Source organism: Pogoniulus pusillus, chromosome 6 (assembly GCF_015220805.1).
Source record: "Pogoniulus pusillus isolate bPogPus1 chromosome 6, bPogPus1.pri, whole genome shotgun sequence".
Lineage (NCBI taxonomy): Eukaryota > Metazoa > Chordata > Aves > Piciformes > Lybiidae > Pogoniulus > Pogoniulus pusillus.
The window spans coordinates 15,848,774-15,861,134 of NC_087269.1; the positions used below are offsets into that span (position 1 = coordinate 15,848,774).

The window sequence follows — 12,361 nt, forward strand, 5'->3', positions numbered from 1 at the left end:
TCCAGTGCCACATGTTTTTTTCTTCCTATTCTAAAAGGGAATCAGGGATTATACTGTCTTCCCAAAACAGAGGAAATTCAGTTTGCATATCAGGAGCAGGATGAAGTTGCATTTTCCAAAGTCTGGGAAAATGATTAGCTATTGCCAATACTAAATCATACAATCAACCAGGTCGGAAGAAGCTTCCAAGATCATCCAGTCCAATCTGTCACCCAGCACCAGCCAATCAACTAGGCTTCCCTAGGCGACTAGAATACAACACTGTTGTTTTGTTTGTTTGTTTGTTTGTTTTTAAAGTAATCTCTTGAAATTGCTTTAGAGCTATGGAGGAGTATTGCTAACTTTGGCCCAGCTCCTACAATGCAAAAGTGTGTTGTGAGCATCTATTGAGTAAGAGAAGGCAAAGAATATGGTAGTTTCGTAAAAGCACATTAAAAATAGCAGTTGCTGTTAGAAATTGGATTTTTTTTTTGCTTACTTTCAGAAAAAAAAAAGCAGGGAGGCTTGCAGCTGGTGCTGAAAATCTACCCTGAGTTACTAATCATCTCACAAAAATACTATTAAGAATGTTCCAAAGCCACAGAGTGCCAAAGACAACACAAATACAAGTGGAGAAGAAAGAAAACTTATCATCGACCTGGATGATGAAACAGCCTTTGACTAGTGACCAAACTATTGACTTGGGGACCAGGTCCACAGCCGTATTTGAGGTTTCTGAGAGTAAACTCACTAGAAAGGACCCTTCACTGACGGCAGCGGCCGGTCTAGAGAGTGGGCTTGAGGGACGGTTCTCTCTCTTGGTCTACGCTGACCTCTGCCCGTGGCCTGCCAGCGCCTCACCCACCACCATAGGTGCGAATAACGTTTTGCACACACAGTTCTGATGAGCCATTGCAAACATGGCTATTTTCAAAACAAAATTCTCCACCCACATAATTGTTGCAGCTCCTGGTTTCCCAGCCTGTGCCTGCACGGCTCGCACCCGCCTAGTACCGAGGCTCGGCCTTGGCGCATCTGCCCGGTTTTCCCTCAGTTATCGAACACCCAAAGCGGACTACAGGCTCCGCCGTTCGGCGCAGGTAGCATCCGCACAGGGAACTCCCCGGGGCTGAGGCTGTCCCCTCGTCCCGACACCCCCGTAGGGGTGTCCCACAGCCGGCTAGCAGCGGCGGGGGGAGGACGGGGCTCGCCGTGGGGTCCGCCCAGCGCCGCCACTGCACGGGCTGCGGCAGGAAAGGAGCGGCGTCTCGGAGGAGGAAGGGGCGGGGGGGGGGGGGGGGTCCCTCTAAGCGAAGCCGGCCGCAGCGGGAGGCGCGGCGGGGCGGGGCGGGGTGGGCGCAGGAGGCGTGGAGGGACCGCGGCACTCCGCGGCGCGGCGCGTGCCATGCGTGGCGCGGCGGCTGGCGCTCGCTCGCTGGCTCAGCATGCGCGGGCTCTGCCGCCGCCGCCTCTTCTGCTTGCTGGCCGCCCTGCTGGGGCTGTGCGGGGGCAGCAGGAACTGCCCCGACCTCATCGTGGACCGCTGCCTCTGCGCCGCCGAGCGCGCCAAGGGGCCCGGCCGCCCGGCTCTCCGCATCAAAGTGGTCTGCACCGGCGGAGACTTGGTGGAAACTTTGCAGCCCGCTGTGCTGCCCAACCGCACCGTGTCCCTGTGAGTACGGCCCGCAGGGCAAGCGCGCACCTGGCGGCGGCCACCCCGCGCTTCCCTCCGCGGGCGCGGGGTACCCCCAAGGGACAGAAGGAGAGGGGTGCGGGGAGAACGCGGAGCCGTGTGCGCGGGGGGACCGCTCTGCGCTGCTATGCCCACCGCTGCCGCAGGAGCGGGCAAAACCGCTCCGCGCACATTACAGCCTCGTCCCGGCTGTTCAAAAGTACGTGAGAGGTTGGTCTTGTGTTTTGTTTTGTTTTGTTCTCAGTTTGGAAACTCTTGCTGGCGTTTTGGTCGAGCTGGGGAAGCTGGGCTTACCCTGCTGTAAATTGCATGCTGCTGTGTGTGGTGGTTGGAAAATGTCAGTGCTAGCAGGACTGATGGAGCTCGCTGGTGCACCTTTCTGCCGGCGACGGGATGGGCTCGAACTATCCGGGCAATAAACGAACGGTATCTGTAATGGTAAACTGCTGCCTGGACTTGAGTGTGTCTAACTGTTCCCCTTCCCTCTCGTCTACCCTAAATAAAGTTTGCAACTTGTTGTCTCCTTTAAAAAAAAACACCACCAAACTAAAACCAAGCCCAAGAGTTTGTGTACAGCCGTTTGAAGTGACCCATCTCCAATACCGTTTCAGGTTCTCTGGTAATTGACAGACTCACAGCTTGATGTATCACCCTCTCTTCTGGTTTGTTGTTTTTTTCCCTAAGTGATATGGGAATAGGTTCTGATGTTTTGTTGCCTGTTGCATGTAGGTGTATTTGAATAAATGGTATGTCTTGTAAGTAGTAGAAGTTTTTGTAACTGTGTCACTAAGTGTAGGTGAAAGTAATGCCCCTGTAGTGGACCCAGGCACTAATCGCTCTGTGACATTTGCCTTTCGGATCATGCACATATCAACAGATCTTTTGCTGCTGAATTCAGTTCTGTTGACAATTCCTGCTGTGAACATCTCCACTGTTCACTGCATTTTCTTTAAATCAACACTTCTAGCAGACAACTGGTTAAGACAGTAATTTGTAACATCTGGGGAGCTTGTGCTTGCAGAATGTGCAGATGTGCTGTGTGTGCTTCAGTTTTAGCTGTAGCTGTTGAGTGACTCGAATAATCACCATACAGCTAATCAGCATCATTTGGGCAAACTTTTGCTCGTTAGTATACAGTAGCCACAGTTCTTGCTAAATTTTAATGGGCTGGTTTAGAATAGAATTATCACATGAACATAAGTTTGGACTTGTGATAAAGTCACTGCTGCTTTTATATTTATGTTACTGGCAACACAGTACTCCCCCTAGAAGTATAAAATGTTGACATCTTAGGAAGCAGAAACAATGATTTCCATTGGCTAAAGATATGTAGAAACTCTTACACTCAGCATGTCTGCAAAACTTCTACTTAAGTATGGATGTACAAAGTCTTATTTAGATTTTTTTCCCTTTGGTGCCTTTATTAAAAAAAAAAGTTTTAATGAGGTAAGTACTTGAAGATGAATCCAACTGATCATATGATCAACAGAAGTATGGTGTTCACTGTAATGAAATCAAAGTAAATTGGAAACAAAGTGAGAAAAGATGAATGGGAGAGGTAGTATATTTGAAGTGGTGGGTGGGAGGATTTGCTCCTGATTAGGGCACCTGTAGCAAACCTGATACTATCACCTGAAACATGCACATTTGGGATAACACTTGCTCGTACTCATTAGAAAGGTATTATGTAAGGGTCTTTTTAACTTAATTACAAATAGCCATCACCCTTAGAGCTGATTAGCTGTCCTTAGTTGATGTAAAATGTACAAACGTTGTCCAAGTGAAATACAACAAAAAACACAGAACCATGTATCACCTAAACATCTCTTTCCTCATACAGCCTGTCTTCCCAGACTTTTTTTTCTTCTTAATAAGTAAATTTAAGGCTACCTCTTGAAGGTAAACAGGAAAGGAAGCTTAAAATCTGTGTTAAGGGTATGGTGAGTTTTGGTAGTTGTAACATAGAGGTGATGAATCCATTGCACGTGTCAGAAATTTTCCAGGAGAAACTGCTGCTTTTGATCAATTTATGAGATTTGACTAGCTGCAGAAAATAATGATTAAAAGCTCAAGCACTATCTCACATTTGCTTTTGTAGCTGCTTGGAAGACGGGGAAAAGAGAATGTTCTGGTAGACACTGCGTTCTTCCATCCAGTTTTATGGGCCCCCAGAGAGAGAAAAGCTTCAACATATGGAACATAATACTTTGGATTGTTTTATCAATTAATAAACACAGACATGAATAAAAGAACATATATTCAGATGCGATAACACCATTACAAAACAATGTAACAATTTGGGATTTGGAGCAGATTAAATAATCTTTTTATGTAAGTATTATGCAGGGATGTTGCTTTCCTGGTTTCTTTGGGAAGGGAAGGTGAAAGCCAAACTCCTACTCTTCTGCAAGGATGACAGCATCCCATAAGTCATTAAGAGATGAAGCTATAAGGATTGTAACATTTCCTTTACATGTGTGATTGGGTGTTACCCCCTTCCCCCCCTCAAAAGAAAGATCACCCAGAACAGACTCAGCCACTGGAAATTGGGTGAATGAAGTGATATTTACAGTTTAGCACAATATACAAGCAGATATTTACAATATATACAGCTATATATAGAAATACAAAAGTTAAAATGTAATGCAGAAACACAACACCCCTCTCAGAAACCTGAGTCCCCAGGAGGGGCTCCCAACCACCCTTCCAACTTCTCCCCATCCATCTATCTTACCCTACACTTTGTCTTATGTTCAAGGTGAGTTTGGAGGATTGGCCAGGGAGCTTAGGAAGCAGGATTAGTCACGCAGCAAGTTAGAGAGAAAAGTGCAGCCCAAAGCTCAGAGAGAGACTCCCTTATCTATATTTATGTTCTTGTTTTTATACATCTCAGTAAAGCCTATGAGTGAAGTAGACATCACCATTGTTTCCTTTTCACAGCCTATAATCTAATTCTTCTCATCAAAATATCCCTGCTAGGCTCAAACTAGCACAACATGCTAGGTACTGTTGCTTATCAGCAAGTGTAAGAAGCTAGGACTTGTTAGTGTTATGTTTTTTTCCACCCAAGTGACCGTGGACCTTGTCTAAGTTTGACAATTTAGGCTCCTCATGGCATATATGTATTAAAAACGTTGCTACTGAAAATAGTTCTGACACAGTCCCACACAGTGACTACAAAATAGTGTGAAGTCACTGAAAAAAAATGCTTATTCTTGTTAAGTTTGGATCAGTTATTTCCAGCTTAAGAGGTGCAGGTGTTTTCTTTGAAATCATACAAACACTATAGAGCTAATCGGGACTGTCTGAATGCTCCTGATAATGAACAATCACACTAAACATAAAAAAATAAGCTGGTGAAGCAACTACCCCCTTGTTGTTTTTACTAAAACAAAAGGACTCCCAAAAAAAACCCCAAGACCAACAACAAAAATGTATTCTGTTTCACTCTCTTTATTTAGTATTTCACTGTTTTGGAAACAGAATTCAAGTGCTTGATGTACCTTCACAACGTGTTTGCAGATATCTTAAAAGAAATTCTAGCCCATAGTGATTTGCAAGATGTATTTCTATACCTTGTACATTGGGGCAGAAGTTAGGAAGTTATTCCTTTTTTTTTTTTTCCCCAGTGAAGAATACAGCTCTTGAATCACTAACTTGTGAGATCTGCATTTACCACTTTGCTCTCATTAGGCATGGAAGTGAAGATCCAAAAAGTAGGAGTCATATCCCTTCAGAATAGTATAGTTTTCTCAGCTTAGACTTTATGACTGAATACTTGGGAATTCTTACATCAAATCAATGTTTTACAATTGTATTTTTTAATCATGTGATTGGTTGTTCATGTGTAAAGAAAAAGATTACTTGCAATTTTCTTTCTCTTCCATGCTAATGGGAATTATAGTTGTTAACTTGCTGAAATTTGGGCTATATGGAACACAGCAGCAAAAATTGTTTTGCTGCTTTTTGCAATGTGGAAATCTTAGAATTTGAACCTTTGGGATGAGATTCTGTTGTAAGTTATTTTGTGTAAAACCAGGACAGTATATTGCTCAGTTATTATCTATACTTCTTGTGTTTCTGTCAAGTGGTGTTAAAAAGTTTATCCCTTTTAGTCTAAGAAGTTCTTGGTTCAATACTTACCTTGGTATCACTGGGCAGAATATGTTTGGAAGTTACAAATGCTACGAATTTCTGAGAGTAGCATTGTCATTCTTTTTTAGCTCCTCAATTCCAAAGGAAGTCCAATGTTTATGCTGAAAGTTATTTTTACAAATTTCCTCCCAGAGATACACCTATGGAAGTCTGTTGGTGTAGCTGTCGTGACAGAAACTAAGTAAATTTAAGGTAGTATATGGCTCATAGCAATTCCTTATCATATAGAACTCGTTCTCTATCTATGGAGGTTGTTACAAGTTCCTCAGATTCTCCATTTCAGAGAGAGGTTACACAACTCCCTCAGTGGTAATCCATAGCCATAATACATACATAGGGGGTTTTGTCTTCAAAGCACTTTACAAACATTAAGTAGTCTTCTCAAAGCAGCATTCCCCTTGCTTCTCTCTGTCCCAGAACTGCTTTTGTGTCACATTCACTTATGTCATGTCTACTGGAATTTATTCAAAGTTATTATACTACTAAATTTGTTTCATGTCCGTTCTTGTCTTTTGCACTCCTATATACAATTTAGGAGATATCAGTGTGCTTCATTTAATATAAGCAGCTTGCTGTAAAAATAGATCACAAAAATGTTCTTTATGTCCCCAAGAGCTTGAAGCTAGCCAATGTAAACAGAGCAAGACTTGAGGAAAGGATGAACAAAAAATACTATTCAGTAGTTTTATTTCCATATCTTAAAACTGTCTTTGCTGATATGAGATCTCACATAGCTCTGCTGGTTTGTAAATAACAGTGTTACTAAAGAAGATAGGCTAATTCTTATTATAAAGGTTTTCACAAGCATTTTCACCTTGGTTAGCTTCCTGTGTGCACTTAAAAGTGGCAGAATAGAAAGCAGGTTTCCTGCTCCATTATTTATGTGTGTATACATATTTATACATGCTTTCTCCAAAACTCTTTTAAAAAGCCAGCCTGTTGTGAAAGAAACTCCTAACATAAAGCATAAAATACACAGGGGACTTGGAAGGTCTGGGACAGACTGTTGGGGAGAGCAGTATAAAAAGAGGAAAACAGTAGAGATGAAAAGTTTTTAGACGTTAGTCTGATATTTCATGTTACAGATTGAGCCAGAGGGGCCATAGAATACCGTAACTGAAACCAGTTTATTTTCTTTACGTTACATCTGATGAAGGAACATCTACACCCAATTTCTCTTGTCTGTTTGTCAATAGCAGGAAGTATTACCACTTCAAAATGAGGACTTCCTTTGGATGAGACCGGTGCGTTGGCATTACTGGTAATTTTAACACAAGATGAGGGGCGTGTGTGAAAAAATTCTGCTAAGGAAAATAGAACTGTGCAAATAATGTCCAAAACAGAGTAAAGGCAGCTCTGCTAGTTACCAGCTTAACCTTTTAAGGTTACATGAATCATGCTGAAGTTTCTTTCTCTCTATTATTACTGCTGCATGAGTTGCTGCCCCTCAGGACCAAGGTACTGTCAGCATGTAAAATGGACTGAAAATGTAGCACCTTTTTTTTTTTTTTTTTCCCATGAAGGCATTCTCAAAGTACATTTTTCTTCCCTTGTCCCTATCTAAACGTTCTGACAGTATTACAAGATGTGGGACAAAGAGAAGGGGGTGTGATGGAGTGGTGGGTAGAGAGGTGAAGACGGGGAAAGTACTTTCTTAAAACAGTTCTGAATAGACAGAAGGGGTCTGAAGAATGTTATTACAATGAGAGTTTAAAGGTTTGGTATTATAGACATTCTACTTCATCATTGTCAGAGGTTTTACATCACAAATATTATTTGTTTAATGCTGTACAACAACAGGGTCATATTGACTCCTGTGTCCCCAGACTCATTTATTCCTTTGCCATTTAACACAGGCCTAGAAATGTTCTGGGCAGAAATAGCCAGAGTAACAGTGCTTTCCTGTGCAGAGTTTCTCCTCTTCTGGGACCCTCTGTCATCACAAATTTTGCTGCTGTTAGATCCAACCATGTTTCAGATAATGCATCCCTGCTTTCCTCACTGCTGTCCTTTGTCCTGTTTTTATAATGCAAAGCTGGCATAAATTTGAAAGTTAAAGGGCAGAGCGTCTGTACTGAGACAGAGGTTCTACTCTTAAAGATTCTCTCCATGCACATCTGAATGTTGGAGCTTTGTGCCAGTTTGATTTTCAGTAATTAATGCTTGTGCATGTTTCATATTTTCAAGAATCATTATGCTGTTTGACTTAGACTGTTTGAGGAAAAATTGCATGTTGATTTCTAAGCATCTTCTCTTTCCATCCTCCTGATAAAATAACCAAATCCTCACAGCAGTAAAAGCATGTGAAACATGAAAAGATTGGGTATGTGCTTCTCTCATCAACTGTGATTAACTTTGATCAGTCACACGTTCGCTGTGTAGTTCTGAACTTCCCAAATATAATTTGGCTAAAAACTTTGCATTATTTATAATATTAACTTCTTTCCCCTCACTTCTACTTGGGCAGTTATGTAACACAGGGAACACACAGTTCAGACTTGGTTCTTTTTTGTGGCAAGATGCCTTTCTTTACCCTTCTCTTAAAATCAGTTCCAACTGTTTTCATGTCTGGGACTGATTTGGGAGTACTATGAAGGTACAGTTATATGAAAACTCTGCTTTTGCAGTTTCTGTAATAGTCTTACAGACTTGTTGACAGTTTCTTTTTTGTACCTAGTTGGATATAATCTTATCCAACCAGCAGTATGTCAGAAGTGTAAACCATTCTGCCAATAAAGTAAGCACACAATGGCATATGGGTATTATGCTCACAGACCTATAAATCGTTGTGAAAACCTGAGATCTATTACTAGATGGTAGAGAATTTAGATGTGCTGATAGATATGCATAAATAAGAATATTTTTTTCTTAAACTTGTATTTTAAGCTTTCTGTTGGTGAGTGGCTGTTTGCTAAATGGCTACTCATCAAAACTCATGAAGGCACAAAGGCGCTGGCATGCGGTTTCAGCATATAAACTGTAGGCTTTGAATAACACAAACCCAAGTTTTATATGGATTTTCTATGTTATTAAGGTATCTGTGCTAGTTTGAAGCTAGCTAGAATGTTTTGGTGAGAAGAACTAGATTACAAGCTGTGGAAGGAAAACAATGGTGATGTCTACTTCCCTCATAGGCTTGCTGAGATGTAGAAGAACAAGAAATAAAAACATAGATAACCACTCTTGACTTCTGCTGCTGGTGAGCTCTGAGCTGCATCTTACTCTCTAACCTCACCCTCAGTTTTTTTCTGACTAATCCACTTTGCTTCCTAACCCCCTGGCTGAACCTCCATTATTCCTTGGGACTAGGGTGAGGTTGAGAGGGGTAGGGGGAAGGTGCAGGGGTGGTTGGGAGCCCCTCCTGGGGACTCAGGTTTCTGGGAGGGGAGTTGTGTTTCTGTATTACCTTTTACCTTGTATATTTCTGTATATACTGTAAATAGCTGCTTGTATATTGTGCTAGCTGTAAATAAATAGCTTCATTTATATTCCCAGAGCTGGCTGAGTCTAGTCTGGGTGATTTGTAAAGTGTGTGGGGGGGTGGGGAACACCCAAACCATCACAGTATCCTTATGGTTTTCAAGATAACTTATAAGGTGAGATACTAAATTCCAAATTATGGACGTTTATGATTCTCTGTGTTTGCCGAGGAATTATTTGGTTTCTTCTTTCTAATAGCAATCAAGGCAATGTCTCTCCATGAAATTCTTATCTTAATGTTAGGGGATAGGCTGTCCTAGGAAGTGCACGTTTTATAGACAAAGGCATAATTTAGGAGGATAAAGGATTTGTGTGTATAGTAACTTGAGAAAAGAACAAACTACATCATACAATGGAAGATAAATTAGTAGTAAAAAAGTCAGATTTGGAATACTTGAAGAAAAGCATAGATATAATGAACTAATTGAACACCTAATATTACTGTATATTAGTAGTTTCCTGGCAACAGTTATTTTGATATCTTCATTACAAATTAATATGCATGGTATCAGTTTCTTTGAGAGCAGAGGGGTGGAAGAAGAAGTAACCTGTTTGTGAGCAACTTATTAATACAGTAGGCTTTGTAGAAATTTCAGAAGGAGTATAGTGAAATATTAGGAAGGGTTCCTCTAAATCGGTATGCTAACAACATAGTGCAACAGGAAACCAACCAGCATTTAAGAGGGAGGGAGAAGAAGAATAAAAGTCATTACCAGTTTTGAGGAATGAAATCACCACCACGTCTAAGTGACTGAATTTTTACACTTCAACACGTGTCTTATGAGGGGAGCTATACTAAGAATAATGTCTGCCTTTGTCTTCCATGACCCATCCTCTGTGCTTGGATCAATCTGCCATTATTCCAGAACATTTTAATTCTACACTTCCATTATTATTTTTATTGTTGGTGTTGTCATTGATGCTTCTCAGTTATTTTTCTTCCCATCTTCATCTTGTTTTTGTTCACTGCTTACATATGTTGCACACTTTACTGTAAATGCATTTCTAAAAGAGGAAAAAACCTGTATCTCACACCAGCTCTGATCTAGCATGTTCCAGTTCTCTTCCAGCCTCTGTACTTTCACTGCTGTGTGCTGTGTTGTCTGATTTCAGCTCATGGTTTCCACCACATTGTTACTCTTACATGACTTTCCAGTGCCTTCTTTTCTAAAACCTTCCATTACATCTTCATCACCTTTGATCCTTGACTCATTTTATTTTTCTCTTCTGAACTTGCTGAGTGGAACTGAAATGAATGAGGATATGGGTCCTCAGAGAGATCTGAATTAAGTCCTAGAGTTCAGTGATGCCTGGAATTTGGGCCAGGCAGATGAACTGGATTCTATTACACAACTTAAAAGCAAGAGAGATGTTTGAATTGCTAACTCTGCCTCTTTACAGAGTTTATCATCAGAACTGCAGCCAGTGGAGTAGAGAAGAATTCTGGATGTGGTTGTGTTGAGCAGCAACTTTATATTGGCCCACCAAACATGTTGCTGATGATTAGAGGAAACAGTTCCAATAATAATTTTTTTTTTTTCCATCTCCAGCATTGTGTGTTGTTTAGAATGGAAAAAGAAAAGCTTGGTCTCCAGTTTTCTGCAGACCTGTGTTGTAAAATTCAAACAGTATTGCAACTGTCCTTCCAAATCTGCAAAATGTGTGTAGTGCTGTGATGCTTTGGGTGTTCCCCGCCCTTGCCCCTCCCCCCATCCCCACTTTAGAAATCACCCAGACTAGACTTAGCTGGCTCTGGAAGGATGAATGAAGATTATATTTACAGCTAGCACAATATACAAGCAGATATTTACAGTATATACAGTTATATACAGAAATATACAAGGTAAGAGGTAATACAGAAACACAACTCCCCTCCCAGAAACCTGAGTCCCCAGGAGGGGCTCCCAACCACCCCTGCACCTTCCCCCTACCCCTCTCAACCTCACCCTAGTCCCAAGGAAGAATGGAGGATCGGCCAGGGGGTTAGGAAGCAAAGTGGATTAGTCAGAAAAAAACTGAGGGTGAGGTTAGAGAGTAAGATGCAGCTCAGAGCTTGCCAGCAGCAGAAGTCAAGAGTGGTTATCTATGTTTTTATTTCTTGTTCTTCTACATCTCAGCAAGCCTATGAGGGAAGTAGACATCACCATTGTTTTCCTTCCACAGCCTGTAATCTAGTTCTTCTCACCAAAACCATTCTAGCTAGCTTCAAACTAGCACAAGTGCAAATAATTACAGTGATAAAGGTGACTGTTATTCTCATTGCTGTTACTGCAGTTCTTGAGTGAGAAAACAAAGCTTTTCAATGTGTAGGCAAATCTAAGCTTAAGGGACTACATTCTTCTGTGATATAGTTACTATTATTCACATTTTAAGAGTACCTTAGATCTCTGTCTTAAATTAGATCAACTTAATGAATGTTCTCAGCTATGGCTGTAGTGGTTGACAAATCCATACTAATTTTGCAAAAGCCACAATTTTCTATCCATACCATACATGGGATGAAGGGAAAGAAACAGTCAAATTACCCAAAACAAAACATACCTTTCCATTGAAAGAAAACTATGTTATTGCCTTAGTAATGAATGTCATCATTATAAGGCTCTTGCACTGGGCACACATTTTGTGAATTACATTGTACCAACATTTTCATCATTAGAGTCATGTATTACTGGAGTCCCTGATGGAGTCAGCTGCCCGCCACATTTATAGCAGTTCTGTAGAGGGAAAATGGTAACATTTTGTCATGTTATGCTTTAAGTAACTGTAGGGTGACATGGTGTGCTTTAAAGGAATTTGGACTATGTGGTGCTCAGGCTGTGGGAGTTGCAACACCTGATGCTCAAGTAGCTGATGAACTACCGGTACACGTGAGAATAGCACCTGTGGTTAGTTTATTTAAGGGGAGTTCTTCCTCCCTATTTGGTAACAAGAAGCTTTCAGGAAGTTAATCTGCTCTCAGCTAGTACTCTCACAGAATGTAAAATGTTGGAAGAGACCTCTAAAGATCCTCCACTTGAGCTCCCCTTCCAGAACAAGAGCACCTTTATAGGAGTC

At 41.3% G+C, this 12,361-nt stretch overlaps 1 protein-coding gene across 2 annotated transcripts in view; it reads left to right on the top strand.

Annotated features, from left to right (window-relative positions):
* The first annotated feature begins 1,406 nt into the window (after window positions 1-1,406).
* LOC135176046 (adhesion G protein-coupled receptor A3-like) overlaps window positions 1,407-12,361 on the top strand; it is a 293,150-nt gene continuing 282,195 nt past the window's right edge. For both annotated transcript variants that reach the window (XM_064144647.1, XM_064144649.1), the window contains exon 1: window positions 1,407-1,651. In XM_064144647.1, coding sequence (XP_064000717.1) covers window positions 1,425-1,651 — 227 coding nt within the window. In that variant the 5' untranslated portion in view covers window positions 1,407-1,424. The remainder of the gene's footprint in view (window positions 1,652-12,361) is intronic.